This window comes from Fusarium falciforme, chromosome 11 (genome assembly GCF_026873545.1).
Source record: "Fusarium falciforme chromosome 11, complete sequence".
Taxonomy (NCBI): Eukaryota; Fungi; Ascomycota; class Sordariomycetes; order Hypocreales; family Nectriaceae; genus Fusarium; species Fusarium falciforme.
In genome coordinates this window covers 766,058-780,913 of record NC_070554.1, presented here as the reverse complement: position 1 = coordinate 780,913, position 14,856 = coordinate 766,058, and the positions used below count along the sequence as shown (strand labels likewise).

Here is a 14,856-nt window from a genome sequence, read left to right as displayed (position 1 = left end):
TCGCCCCTTCTAATAGGCACCAATTTTCAGCTCTGCATCAGGGATTTGGTCGTCACGGAAGCCACCAATCTCCAAAATGCCAATCTTTTCCTCGAGGGGATGGCCTGGCATGCGCAGCCTGTCCCGCGCGACCTTGGCCGGTGTGGACTATCCCGGCTTCCCGGAAGCTGGCCGCCGTTCCAAGCCAATGATGCGGGCTTGGCGGTGCAAGCCACGGGCTGAGCGAACATCGACGGCTCCTCCTGCACCTCTCGTGCCTTAATCGTCAACAACCGGCGTTTCACGCTAACCTTGCACCCAATGCTGCGGCTGTAAGCTATGGCCAGAGCTCGTGTTCAGCAGCTCAGGAGATCATTCCCATCTTTAACCTAGGACTTCTGCATCCCCAAGATCGACTTGTTCCTGGCTTCCTCATCCTCGTTTATTTCCGTCATGCCGAAAACATGACGACTTTTCCTACCATCAACGGCACAGAGGTTTTCCGCCTGCCTCCTCCTGACTATGGGCCTCTGAACTTTGACAACCCCAAGCAGCAGAAGAAGCTGGAGCATTATCTGATCTTTGGACTCGGTGCCCCACTGGCATTGATTGCTCTGTTGCAGAGATATTACACCAAGATCTTTTTGTCCAAGGGGTTGCAGATTGATGATGGTAAGTTGCAGAAGTCTAAGAGTATAGTCACAGAGAGCAGAGATTGCTAACCTTATTACAGGGTTCATGTTTCTTGGCTGGGTAACTCTCCTTGATATCCATGATGCCAGACAGATTCTGTTTCTGACTCTTGATAGTTGTTCTGTCTTGACCCAAGCTTTGCTCATCGGTAAGTCCCTCCAACTTCCTCAGCCATTTAACTCACCTAACCCCAACTTCACAGCTTCCATCGCACAAGGTGGAATGTGTGCTCACAGCTGGGAGATGAGTCTCGCAGACTTCCAACGATATTCCTTAGTCAGTAAACCTTGCTGCACCATTCGATCCTCAACCCAAACCTGACCGCAAGCCTAGATAAGTTATCTTTGCGGGCCAATCTACCAGCTCTGCAATGGCTTCATCAAGCTGTCTCTCCTTTCCTTCTACCTCCACCTCTCTCCTCAAAGATGGTTCCGGATAGCAGTATGGCTTACCATTGGCATCGTCACGGCCTACACTGTCATCATTACATTTATGATGTAGTTCCTTTGCATCCCTCCCCGCAAGGCCTTTGACTTCAAGGTAGAAGGCGGCTCATGCACTGATGGGGCCATTCTATACATGGCTACAGCCGTGTCAAATATTGTCACCGACGTGATACTATTTGTGTTGCCGATTCCCATGGTGTATAATCTACACATGCCCAAGATCCAAAAGTTTGGAGCTATCATCGTTTTTGCAATTGGATCCTTGTAAGTGATTCCAGAATACTGAAGATCTTTTCTGATTCTTGCAGAACCGTTGCCACATCGGTGAACAGACTGGTGTATTTACCCGTGGTGCTAGCCAGCACAGATGTTTCTTGGGACTCTGCACCCGCCAACATATGGATGTACGTCACGCTTTGGCCGTTGGTCTGCACGGTGATGCTGACAGTCGTAGATTCATTGAAGCAAATCTCTTTGTCATATGCGGCTCCATGCCGACCCTACGCAAGCTCTTTAAGCACTTCATGCCTCGTATTGTGGGATCATCGGGGGCCTCTCACTATGGGGCAACGTCCTATGGTCAGCATCAGCAGAGCAACACGCTCAGCCCAGTGCGTAAAGGCCGCAGCCAGTATGCGCAGTTTCCTGAGGATAATGCGACTGAACTTGAGAGATTCTCTGACGATGATAACAAAAATGGCGGGACGGTCGTGGTTGGTAATGCAAGTACTGAAGGGCTACGGGACGATCATAGTGACAGGGCGATTCTACAAACTCAGGCTTTTACAGTTCAGTACTCACCATGAGTCACCGAGTAGCTGAAGGGGGAAGACTCCTATGTCTTACAATGTTAGAATAGTATAAAACAATATACATGTGCAAAAACTTATATCCCTCAGTGAAAAAATCCCCTGTCTCCAACCGCGGCCATCTCAAAACGCAATTGATCTGATTGAGAATGAAATGGGCTACTTTGTCTGGGTAGGTTTTTGGGTGGCGCATCAGTTTACACACGAGGATCTGAATCAAATTGTCCTTGTCTGGATGTACGATACTAACACCACGAGCGAGAGTAACAGAATTAGATGTTGGCCTCTTCACTGTTGGCTACTTATAAATAAATTGCCAGTTAAGGGTATCTGAGTGGTTAGAAGCTCAAAGTTTGTCATCGCAGCGTTGTGGGAGCTGTATTCTGGCAACGCAGATGACTGGTTCACCATTGCCTCGAGCCCTTATAGTGACTTGTAGATCACAGGTCACTTCTACCGCGCATGAGCATTCACAAAACCAAGCAGTCCTTGAATCAGCTTTCTTTACTATATGCCAGTAGGGAGTCTACTGTGAGGCCTTAAGTTCCTCCTTCTCGCTTTCACCAAGCAATCCCAGAGCTTCTCGCCGTGTTGGAGCTGCGGCATCGAAGTAAGGCTTTTCAGCCAACGATGTCACCCTAGTTCCATGTCGTGGCTCCTTACCACTGTAGTCCCAACTGGCATTGTGAATCGTAATACTACAAATGTCAGTCTTGACTTCCCAATGTGTGGATCAAGGTACATACCGGTTGTCCCAGAGAACTGAAGTTCGAGGTGTCCACCTCCAGCGCAGCTGGATGTCAATGTTCTTCTCATACACATCGTACAAGTATCCGAGAATGACGTCGCTCTCGGCCTTGTCAAGTCCCACAATCCTATCCGTCATAGCTCGGTTGACCCAAAGGGCCTTCCAACCGGTCGCAGGATGGACTCGAACGAGTGGGTGAACACGTTCGATGTACTTGGGACCAGCCTCAGGGTCATCTCGGTCCAGGTAAGGGTGTGCAGATCGATACACAGCAGACCTTCCGTCAATGATCTTGCGGAACTCTGGTGACAACTTCTCGTAGGCAGCATATCCGCTGGCCCAGCTTTCGACATGTTAGTATTTGATCATTCAATAGACGTTAAGCAAAACTCACAGAGTGTCACCGCCAACACTGGGAACAGTGTCATTGTGAAGGTGAGTGATTCCAGCAGGCTGGCGCTCGTGGACTAGATCTGTGTGCCATCTTGACGCACCTCCAGGCTGGCGAAAGGTTGCGGGTCGTTCCGTGGCTTGAAGGTCAGGCCAAATGATGGAAACACCTGGAAGGCCTGGAACCTGAGCAACTTGAGGCTGGAACAAAATGTCAGATTACCTGCAAGGACTTTGGCCCCCAAATACTTACATGAACCTCGACCTCCCCGTACCACTCGCCAAGCTCCTTCTGCTTCTGAGGGCTGAGATCTTGGTCTCGGAAGAAGACGACACTCCGCTCAGCAATCAACAAGGCAAGTTCGTCACGCTGCTCGTTTGTGAGGTCCTTGAGCTGTAGACCCTCGATCTCAGTTCCGATGTGGGCAGTCAAGTCGGTAACCTTTGTCGCCGCAGAGAAAAGGTTCTTCTTGGACTTGTCTGCCCTAGCTCCTGCGTCGACATAGTCACGGGGTTGATCACGGATCTTGTACACGTCTTGCAGATATAGCGGACGCGAGGGACGATAAGGATAGCCCTTAGACAGGTCTATGCCTGCCTTTTCAAGTCTCTCTCGAGCCGGCGCGGGCAGCTTGAGAGAGTCCTTGATGGGCTCGGCAACATCTTTGATGCTGGGATCGATCGGAGCAGGAACCATGGTGTGGACAGGCTGATAGTTGATTGGAGTATCAGTCGAAGGGATGTGAAGATCTGTTTGATTGTTCCATCTAATATGGCCAAGCACACGCTTATTTATGGCATAGCCATTGTTGCATCGATCCCCGGGTTTCCCAATTAAGGTCATCTCGCCATAGTGGCACACGATGACCAACCTGGTTTGCACGTCATCTCATTGGTTATCGCTTCCGATGCGATATGCAAAACTCATTGCAACATTAACATCTGGCCAGTGCTTTCCACAGAAAATGGCGCCATGAAGGATCTTGACTACAATGGGATAGGCTTGCCTACCCCTCTATAGACACAAGATGGTGTGCAGTCCAAGATTTGTAAGAAGGATCCTCTCATGGGTTGAGATTCGGACAGTAGCGATTTGTAATGCAATTTCTGAGAAGTGACTGTGCAGTCATACTTGGGCTCTTCGGCCGCGGGCCGAGCAAACGAGACTGTTAAGTACCTATGTGGGAGCCGATGTATGCATCATGATCTTAATCGGCCGGAGATAAGGAAAGATATTGCTCCGATGGCTTCAAGATAACTATCTTGAGTGTTATTTCTTCGAATAAGTCTTAACAGGCTCGATATTATGATCTTCCGTGGTATTGGCTAGTTGCCTCTGATTTAGAACCTGTCGTGAACGAACTATCGTCTTTGACCGCTTCGGCCTTCTTACAGTTGTAAGTGTGCTGCCAGCCGTTTAATCTTCCCCCAAACTGGCAGCCGGTGAAACACAGACAAGGTTTATGTGATTTGACCATGTGCAAGAGTGATAACAGCTTGACCATGTTGAAAAGCGTGTTGTTCATCTTTGCCACATCCTAGACTCAAGAAACTATCGATCCTAGGCTACCCAAAAGGCACAGCTACGCAAATGAGGTTCTTCATGGAAATGTCAATCTTTGAAAGACCGAGCAACCGACCTGAAAGCAACTATACATAGATGTACTAAGCAAGGATTGTGGATTGCCTTCCTCCAACTACCGGAGGTCTTCATCTCATGCATGTTTCGAGAAAGCCTTGAGCCCAAGAACTGACCAATTGAATAAATATTGGAATCTAGTTACGAGACATCGAACTGCAAAGGGTTTGCAGTATGATCAACGAACCTGTACGATATGCACCCTCAGAACTCCAAGCTTATCATCATCTAGTCTTAATATTCTTGGGACTCGGTTGGCGCGCAAGCCAACTAATAGACCAAAGAAGCGCCTCAAGGCCATTTGGATGGAAATAGAGCTGTCAGGGAATGAACCTTTTCCGCGATTGCTTCATACCAGCTGCATGACTATTCAATGATTCTCAATCTAGTCTATCTAATACATATTAAAAAAACGAAATTACAACTTGGCGCGAGCTACGCTTGCAAGCTCCTGACTACCACTACTACGCCAAGCGGCCGTCTTCTTGGGCTTTGACGTCTTCCACTGCCACTTGGGCTCTGACTGCTTCTCATCAACCAACAACTTCTGTACCCATTGTCCGAAAATAGGAAGCATCTTGAAACCATGACCCGAGTCACCGGAGAGGACAACTAGTGAAGAGTCTGTTCCAGGCACAAAGTCAATGATGTAATCCGAGTCATCCGTGTCGGCAAACCAGCATAGATGTTTGTCAATCAACGGGCGATCCGCGAGCTGTGGGAATACCTCTCTTAGGAGTTTTCGGATATGCACCTCATCCTCTTCAGGGATGAATTGTGACTCGGAGAGCTCGGAGTAAGGAATTGAGAGACCATCCTGAGACCAAGCGTAGTTGGTGTAAGCACCTCCCATGTGGCAGAACTTGAGCTTGTTGGTGGCCTTGTCAGGCTCGAAGAAGAAGGCAAGATCCCGCACGTTGGTGACGGGAATGCCTCTCAACTCGTCGGCCTCTTCAGGACTCAGCTGAATGTGTGCGACACCCCAGCAGCGACCTGTCATTTGCTTGCCCATGCGGGGAATAATGTTGGAGGCATCGGCGCCCAAAGCCACGATAGTCTTGTCGGCAAGATAGATTCGGCCTTCTCGGGTCTTTGCTCCAACACATTTGGTGCCGTTTCGGCTCGATGCGTAGAGCAGGGACTCAACCTCTCCCTTCTGGCTGCCAAGCTGGAACTTGACGCCCAACTTGACACACTCTGCATACACAGCACTCAAAGCGTTGGCAGAGTGACCGTACCCCGCCAGCTTGTTGAAGTAGCCAGCCCAGCGCTGCACATGATGGAATGCGGGAACCAGCTTCTTGATGTCGGCATTTCCGTTCACGCGCTGCACCTTGCCGTTGAAGGCGGAATTGTCCCTGACAGATGCGTAATAACTCTCGAGAACTCGTTTTGTCTGGTCGGGCGCGTTGTTGGATCCAACGTTGAGGAAGCCCGTCTCGTGGTAGTGGGGTTTGTACAATGGATCAGTCTGCCATCTCCGGATGGCTTGCTACTCAAATGCATCAGTAAAGTGTGCATGGCTAATGCAATTCAGGAAACTCACCAGAGCCAGCTCGGTGTAGAAGGGATCGGCATACTCGGCTCGGATCACCTTGTTGAGATCGTTGGCTGCTGAGAAGCGACTGGGGACCTCGTGGTCCTTTTCCAAGACGGTAAGGTCTGAGTAACCAGTCTGGGCCAGGTGGTACGCGGTCGCTAGGCCAAAGCAGCCTCCGCCGAGAATCAGGACAGGTCGTGATGTGTCAGCCATTATGATAGGTGATGGGAGGTAAAGAAGAGATACTGAACAACAGCAAGAGAAGTCCAGCGGAGGGTCAGAGAGGGGATTTATGTTCTCGTCATCATTGGTTTCCGACTTTTGCTGGCCATGAAAGATAGGGAGGGACTCGGGATGACAGCCGATATCGCCGCCATCATCGTAGTTCCGCCACCGCTGGTTGGACAGGCCTGTAGAGTTGCATGCTTGTTTCCCCTCCTCTGTCAACTTAGTTAGCGTAGCCGACGATTCCAAGTCGAGAAGAATCGACTCCACCACCTGTCGACGCCCTCCCCCGCTTCTTCGCCACTCCCAGCCTCCTACGACCCCGGATCGGAGAAGATACACCAAGCGCGATAGCCGAGGCGCGGGGAGGAAACCGAGTCTTTGGCTGGTGGGAGAAGTCTTAAGAGTTCCGAGTTACCCAAACTCGAAGGCAGCGTATTTTACATCGCAAGATAGTATCTACAAATTTAACCTGAAGCACGTCCAACAAGTCTCCTTAGAGTTCATCTCAATGCAGCTGCCGGCGCTTAGTTTCCGGTTCCTTTATCACCCAGATGCGGCCGGCACTGCCCCGGACGGTCCCCACCGGTCATCTGGTCTTTCGGCGTCTCCTCATCGGCAGAGAAGCCGGTTGCTGCACCCATCAATGTTTATTTGCCGAATGACGAGTTCAAGCTTGGACTGCCGGTGTTCATAGTTGAGCCTCAAGAGAGATGTCGTCTGATATAGGGGACTGTGATTCAAGCAATTGGGTGGGACTCAGTCATGTCTTGAAATGGGTGACAGGCCAGATGTGAAATGCACATAGGGTTGCCAGAGTGTGCCAATTGGAGTCGACATGTTGCATGCACTTCTTTCCGGTCTCCAACATGGAGCATGCGTAAGTGATACTCAGTTTGGGAAAGTGCTAGATTCCAACTCCAGTGTTCAGGATGTGCGGGTCAAGTCAGTACATCTCGCGATCAACCTAACAAACACATGCACGCGGTACACATGATCCGAACTTTTCTTCGTTTGAGCATACAGAAGAATGTATCAACGCATTGCTTTTGCCTACAGATGCTCACGCCAAGTGTGGTCCTTTCTGTGGCTACGACCGCCTTCAAAAGTGGCGCCCGTGACTACGGAATACGACCCGAGGAGACACAGCAATCTACGAATGGTCACTGATAGCATCGTCTCTCACCCACTTCTTATGGGGCGTTATTGAGATCACATTGGCTTTCAAAATGGTATGAAATGGTGGATAAGAATCTCACATCGAAAAGTGATTGACCACTCGATTTGGTCAGACATAATTACCTTAGAACGCCGTCAAGCAAGTTCGCTTGGTATTAGTATAATAAGATAAATCTAGGTTTTCTGTCTCCCGATCCAATGACAATTGAGCTTAACTTATGAATAAGGGGCTTTACTATATACGAGTGTCAACGAGGACCATCGTACAGGGTTGTGTTGCTTCCACCCTGATTGTGCCTGGGTGAGAATGTTTGTTAAAAGGAACAGATGTTTGACCGCATGAAACCACTCGATTAACACCAGCTTTAACACTGAAATATGGACATATGATCTGCTACTCTTGGACCTCGTAGCCTCTGGCTATTCTATTATCTTTGCATCTCAGGGCATGCTCTTATCTAAGGCATCGGGACCAGCAACCGAGATCCTAACAAGCAGCTTATCCTTCCTGAATCCATGGCACAACTATAATTTCAAAAGCTTTCAAAAGCATGATATCAACTCCCAAACCCAAATCTCTTCTCGCAACCCGCTGTGAACTTAGGACCAAGCTGCGCTTCTTCAACGTGCTACTGGCGACCACGTTCTGCTGGCGATGTGGACGTGCCTCGACCCGCTTAAAGACGAGATCCCGTCCTTCCAAAATTGGTTAGACTGAATTACGTGGGCAATGAGACCCACCTCGAGAAAAGTGGGCACTACACCGGTAAAAAAAAATTCAAATTATAGCGAGAAGATATCCGAAGCATCCCCGAAGCGCCCACCGATAAAAGCATAACCCCGCCTTGCAACTGCTTCGCCCGAGAAAAAACAGCATGCGTGGCTCAGGCAATTGCCTTTCTGTGGCTTCATCTTTACTCAACCCTGACGCTCGCATCGAAGCCATTTGCCCACGGACATTTTGTATGCATCACCAGCTTCTTTACAAGAGCGAGGCAGTGATGCCCTAAACCATACCCAATTCTACTCTACGGTAAACATTTGTGAATAGTCGAGCTTGACCGCCACTGTGCTGCACTTATCGGCTTTGCCCTGTGTTCGCGTGGTCCACTTGTTTTTCATTTTTAAAATTTTGGGTAAAGACTGATCATGTTATATACGGTTGGACTACCTATGTACTCTGAAAACACTGAATATTCTTGAAATGAGTGGGTTCGAAATGAAACAAGTATTGGCATGAATTGCCTCAGAGGGCACAAAACATCAACCATCAGCTGCCTAGCTCGCAAGCAAAACAACAGGCTCCCCGTTCGTGACATTGACACAAACCCGGCCATCATTATCTGAAGTATATGAACCTCGTCCAAAAACATTGTTCCATGACTTGTTTGGCCTTTGTGTGTAGAAGCAATACTGACCCGACCAGCCCTGGCCCCGATTGGTGGTGAGAACAACGAGGTCCCCCCCGGCACGGCTCCATGCGTAGACGTTGTTTTCCACAAATAGATGCTTGTGGTCATTCCCGCCAAGACCTCCGGCCTTTGATCGTGCATTGGAAAGACGAGAGATGGCTTGGTACAAGTCAGCATTGGTGTTGAATCCACTTCGCCAGAGATCCTCCCGATTCGCTGGATCATTCCCTCCCGCATAGCCCTGTTCGGTTCCGTAGTAGACAATGGGGATACCTCTGGCGAGAATGACATGGGCCAGAGCGTTCTTGAGAAGGGAAACGTCGTTCTTTCGGTTTAACCATCGAGCATTGTCGTGATTATCCAAAAAAGTACCCAATACAGTAGGATCGGGGAATTTGGCGCTGATTTCATCATGCATGTTGACCAAATCCTGAGACGATCCTTGCTGCTGGTAGAATCTGTTCATCGGATAATAGATGGCGTAGTTGAGAAGGCCAGGCATGACACTAGCATATCCAGCCAGATAGTCTGGGTTCCCATCAAAAACCTCTCCGATCGAGTATACTCCGGCAGCCGACTGAAAGCCGGGCCAAAAGTCCTTTTCGACGTGTTTGACTGTGTCAATCCGGATACCATCGAACTGGTACTCCTTCACCAACCACTTGATCCAATTCTGGTAAAGAGTGCGGATCTCGGAATTCTCCGTCTTGACATCAGGGAGGCCAGCGATGCTGCAGACCTCGATGCTTGTTTGGTCGGAGTAGTTAATCTCGCATCCCGAATGGTACGAGCTTTGCTGGTTCAGAGGCTCAGGCTTGTGGCCCCCAATATTTGGGCCCATGTGGTTGGCGACCACATCAACCATAACATAGATTCCCTATATATGTCAGTATTGGGCCTGCTAGAGGACATGGAATTGTCACCTTTTGGTGGGCTGAGCTGACCAGGCTCTTCAAGTCTTCAGCTGTCCCATACTTGGAGTTGATGGCATACAAATCGTCGGCCCAATACCCATGGTATCCATTTGGAGTATCTGGGGACATGGTTACTGACTGAGATGATTATATATGGACCGTGCAGACTTACTAGAGACAACCGGGGTGATCCAGATGGCATCAAAGCCCATGCCTTTGATGTAGTCAAGCTTAGACTCTAAGCCTTTGAAAGTCCCGCCGCAGTAGGAGCCCAAGTCTGAGCATGCGCCTCCATTATCAGTGGAGCTGCGAGCGATACGATCGGTAAGAACAAAGTAGATGTTTCGAGATTTCCAGGCAGCGGCATCTGCTGCAAGAGCAGTTGGACATATGCTGGCAAAGACAGCAGCCAATGCATAGAGGGGCTTCATCTTGGCTAAGACGAATAATTACTAAAAACGAGGTATTCTGTCTTACACTCGGACAGTGGAATGCGTGGCACTCATGAGCATCTAAATACTTGGATCTCATGCCTCTAATAAACTCGTCCACAAGAGTTGAATGTCACGAGCCCCTGTCATGAGCGTGGGAGCCAATCCGGTTTAGCCTTCATCATCTGGGGTTGGATGTGCGAGAGGGCCCGATTCGCTTGAAAGCGACCGAACTCAAGACAATGGAATGATTGGTGCTTACTGCGGGGTAGACTAATAGAATCTCGTTTCAAGTTAGATTGCCCACCCAATGACGATGTGTGGTACAGGGGTGCAAGGGCGTCGTGGTTTATCCCATTGGAAACATTCGACAGGCTGTTGCATCAAGTGCGTCCCTGTATTCTCATCGGCCCGAAGCCCAGCGCATAATCATGCGAGGTTAATATGAGCTCGGCGGGCCTGCTGAAAGTGGTTACATACCCAGGTGTAGGTGTGCTATTGGCTCGATGCCGGTCCGACGAGATTTCCCCCACGGGGTATGCAGGGCCAGGATCGGCAATGATGAAGAGAGAAGGTTGAAAGAGTAAGGAATATCAAGGAGGGTTACAAATTTTTACATAAACTGGGAAGGAAAGAATGCTTCTGTATGCTGGACAGTACAGTGCTTGGCACCGTTTGCTGGGATGTTGATGGCCTCATTTCATGTCTTTAAGGAACTCCCCTCAAGCGTGGAAGCTCCGCAACCCTTGTAGAATTTCCGCCGATCCCGTCGAATAACCTTTCAAGTGACAGTACTATAAATCGGCCCTTAGAACCCTGCTACATATAATTCGGGCCGCTCCTAAGAAGAGGTGGGTTTGGGTTGCAATAAGTTTCTTCCCCAGACTCATGTTTCGGGCCTCGGCTCAAAGAACAAGTCTACAAAGAATGACAGCTGAAAGTGAGAATATTGGCAAAAGTAGGGACGCCAGAGTATGGTGTCATGTTTGCACGTAAAATAACTCATGAATGACCCCGCTGTGAATCCAGTCGGATATGCTCGGCTCTAAGATATTCGTTCTTTTGGAATAAATACAATTATATAGTCAGGATAGACGGGAGAAGGGGACTTTTAATTTGATTAGAGATTTTTTATCCACCAGGAAGAGTCCCTTATGTTAAAAGGCATTCAATAGCACTCAATAAATTGTTTAGTTCTGCTATCAGCTGCTGCTATTGCTTCCACCTTCTTGGTCGATAACTCTATTCGGCGTGCAGAAGCGGCACACGCTCACCTAAATTTGCGAATATAAAATAGCCAACATGTTCTTCAAAGCGCATCTATATGCTGGCTGTCGGTCGAGACAAAGCGAACCCTGTTCTGATTGACCTTGCTACAAGCACGGAGCCAGAGATTTGAGGCAGCACCGGAAGGGCACGAAGGATAAGTAGAGTCTCAGTTGTCTGTAGATTGAACTTCTGCACAATACAATTCATGAATCCAGATCTATTCCCGTTTTTGATGACCAAACCCCTGCCAGACATTGGCTCGATGGCCTTCACAATGCTGTTGAGGGGACAGCGGTTCGGTGGCAATGATCTCTCCTGATCTGAAACCCGATTTCATAGACACAATGCTAGTTTGCACCCTCTAGTCATAGCTCGATGTCATTTCAATCTCAACATCGGTATCCAATGGAAGTTGGTGGACAGCCACACAAGTCCGACACTAAGGAAAGCGGTTGTCAGTCTGGACTCAGTCCAAGAGCTGGATAATGTTGACCAAACTCACGGGCTTGGGGTCTTTGGGGAAGAACTCATCCCAGGCAATATTGACGGCATCGAAATCCTTCATGTTGGCCAAAAAGATATTTGCCTTCACCACGCGATCCATCCCACTCCCAGCGGCCTCAAGTACAGCCTGAAGGTTCTTAAGGGCCATGCGTGCGCGATCCGTTACCGTCCCTGAGACGAGTTCATCAGTTGCTGGGTCAATTCCGATGGTGCCACTGCAGTACACCATTCCGTTGAACTTGACGGCTTGGGAGAATTGGGGAAGGGGTGCGCAAGCCGCAGAAGTAACAACAGGCTCTCGATACGACATGGTGCGCAATTTAAGGGAAAGAAGATAAACCAAGGAAAGTTTTCGATATGAGTAGATAACAGGGAACTGGGTAGTGAGTAAATATACACGAAGAACTCAGCTAGCGGTGATCACCTGTTATCTGGACCAGATGGGCCTGCTGCCAATTTGACACTATGTTCTACCCTTCTATTCCTGGAGATGTGCATCCTCCGTGACCCATTGCTAATATTGCCTTTCATTTTACTTCATAATTGGCTTATACTTCATAGAGTGGATGGGCCATTTAGAGCCGATGCCCGCACTCGGGACTGGTAGAGCAAGAGACTCCGAGATCTGACCCACAGGAGCCGCAACGTTTCGCTTGCATGTGGAACAATAACTCGGAGTCACTTGAACAATGAGCCAATTGGTGAGTCAGTTTGACCATGTTTACGTATCTTTCCGCCTTGCTCTACAAGGGTGAGGGGTTTGAGGGATAGAGTAGATATGCTTGTAACCTCTACTCAGCGATGAGGGGAAAGGCAACGTTTACTCACGCATTAACTTAGAGCATGGTAGGAGAAGCAGCCGGACATCATAGAGTTGTGAGAAAAAGAACTTGTTGGCCAGCCCCTACGTTCGTTCCGGGACACTGTAGGAGCCTGGAGCACGAGCAAATGACTCGGAAGCCTTCAATCGTGGCAGCGAAACACCATGAAGTAATTATAGGATACAATCCAAGAAGTGAGATGAATCTACTCTGGAAGTTAGTAAAATATAGCTCAATGAACGAGCAGAAAGGACTGGAAGTATTTGGAGGCAGTATCTCGGATGCAGGCCCTGAGCCATTCAAGACTACATTCACCCCTTCGGGCCCAGCTAGTTATCAGTAAGCACCAAATTGAGGTATGTTAAGACCAAGGTTTAAAAACACCAGGCCACCCTGACCAACCTTCCGATTTATCTCCCTTCAACATATATTCTCTATTCAGAAGTCCACCATGTCGAATTTCTATGAAATCGCCGCTCTTGCTGTTCAAGCTCGGAATCGCATCCGCCATCATATCTACGAAACGCCCCTCATTCCAGCGAGGAAGACGGGGCAAGACCATGGCGCAAAGGTTCTCTTCAAGGCGGAGAACTTTCAGCTTACCGGATCCTTCAAGCTTCGGGGCGCCATGTCCAAGATGTCAGCCCATACTGGACAAGGGCCGCTCATAACAGCATCCTCTGGCAACCATGGGATCGGTGCCGCCTTGGCATCTCAAGCCCTTTCAAAGAAGCTCACTGTTGTGCTGCCAGAGACGGTGGTTCCTGCAAAGCTTGAAAAGATCAAATCATACGGCGTTGATGTGATCTTGCACGGTGCTGAGACAGGTCTGGCTGAGCAGCACGCACAGCAGTTGGCTGCTTCTGGAACATACACATACATCTCGCCCTATAACGACAGCGACATCGTTTCTGGCCAGGGCACCATTGGACTTGAGATCCTTGAGCAGTGCGACAAGGTAGACTGTGTCTTCATCTCCATGGGTGGCGGCGGATTGATTAGTGGCATTGGGTCTGTCATCAAAGCCTTCAGCCCTCAGACCAAAGTATACGGCATTGCTGCCATCAACTCGATGGCATTGGCTGCTTCCATGAGTGCTGGTCGAGTAGTTGAGACGGAACACCTGCCCACCCTCGCTGAGGCGGTAGCAGGGGGTATCGACGAAGACACCATCACTCTGCCGCTAGCAAGCTCGGTGGTAGACCACGTTATCGAGTGCAACGAAGAAGATATTATTGCGGGCCTGAAGGCTCTTGCTTTTGAAGAGAACATGATTGTTGAAGGTTCTGCCGCTCTAGCCCTTGCGGGCTTCAATAAGGTTGCCAAGGACATGGCGGGGAAGACCAGTGTTGTTCTTCTGTGCGGCGGCAATTTTGATCAAGGTGTTGTATCAAAGGTGATCTATGACTCTTAAGAATATCGGTTTGGTGGGGAAATGATGGCAAGCACGGTTTTGGAGAAAGGAATTCATTAGGTGGTATAGATAATAGATGATGGTCGCATCCGCCATACCTTCAATGTCTCGATGTTGTAGACCAGACATTTCTTCCATGATATTTCTAGCTCACCCTTCTGCGTCGAAATTGCAGAGTATTATTGTCCGCTTGATCTTCTGGAAGGGTGTGAATATGACTGTCATCATGGAGCCATCTTGTGCATGCAATGCAGTGTGTAGCCCACTTGGCGGCGTGATACCCTCTTTAGTGTGGTTGGTGTGGAGAAAACCTCGGAGTCTCTTGCCTGGAGAGTCTATTTCTCTGACAAAGGAGGGTCAGCAGAGTTACCTCGCAGTTGAATGCCTCTTGTCAGAATAGATTTTCCATCTCAGAGCTAAGAATTTATGCCGCATTGGATTTG

The 14,856-nt window shown here is 49.1% G+C and overlaps 5 protein-coding genes across 5 annotated transcripts; 2 read left to right on the top strand and 3 right to left on the bottom strand.

The window, feature by feature from the left end:
- Window positions 1-443: 443 nt before the first annotated feature.
- Window positions 444-1,924, top strand: NCS54_01315100 (Hypothetical protein; the record flags this gene model as incomplete). Its single annotated transcript, XM_053158360.1, has 7 exons — window positions 444-651; window positions 713-820; window positions 875-948; window positions 1,006-1,113; window positions 1,174-1,382; window positions 1,427-1,522; window positions 1,573-1,924. The coding sequence occupies 7 exons, from the start codon at window positions 444-446 to the stop codon at window positions 1,922-1,924; spliced, it is 1,155 nt and encodes a 384-aa protein (XP_053014335.1).
- A 529-nt stretch (window positions 1,925-2,453) lies between these two features.
- NCS54_01315000 (TauD domain-containing protein) lies at window positions 2,454-3,762 on the bottom strand (the record flags this gene model as incomplete). The annotated part of the gene is made up of 4 exons (XM_053158359.1): window positions 2,454-2,625; window positions 2,674-3,018; window positions 3,070-3,266; window positions 3,319-3,762. 4 exons carry the CDS (start codon window positions 3,760-3,762, stop codon window positions 2,454-2,456), a joined length of 1,158 nt encoding a protein of 385 aa, XP_053014334.1.
- A 1,360-nt stretch (window positions 3,763-5,122) lies between these two features.
- Window positions 5,123-10,405, bottom strand: NCS54_01314900 (DAO domain-containing protein; the record flags this gene model as incomplete). Its single annotated transcript, XM_053158358.1, has 5 exons — window positions 5,123-6,196; window positions 6,251-6,684; window positions 9,067-9,937; window positions 9,984-10,093; window positions 10,147-10,405. The coding sequence occupies 5 exons, from the start codon at window positions 10,403-10,405 to the stop codon at window positions 5,123-5,125; spliced, it is 2,748 nt and encodes a 915-aa protein (XP_053014333.1).
- A 1,630-nt stretch (window positions 10,406-12,035) lies between these two features.
- NCS54_01314800 (Hypothetical protein) lies at window positions 12,036-12,488 on the bottom strand (the record flags this gene model as incomplete). The annotated part of the gene is made up of 2 exons (XM_053158357.1): window positions 12,036-12,113; window positions 12,177-12,488. The coding sequence occupies 2 exons, from the start codon at window positions 12,486-12,488 to the stop codon at window positions 12,036-12,038; spliced, it is 390 nt and encodes a 129-aa protein (XP_053014332.1).
- A 956-nt stretch (window positions 12,489-13,444) lies between these two features.
- On the top strand, window positions 13,445-14,413 carry NCS54_01314700 (PALP domain-containing protein; the record flags this gene model as incomplete). The annotated part of the gene is made up of 1 exon (XM_053158356.1): window positions 13,445-14,413. The coding sequence occupies exon 1, from the start codon at window positions 13,451-13,453 to the stop codon at window positions 14,411-14,413; it is 963 nt and encodes a 320-aa protein (XP_053014331.1). The 5' UTR covers window positions 13,445-13,450.
- Window positions 14,414-14,856: the final 443 nt, after the last annotated feature.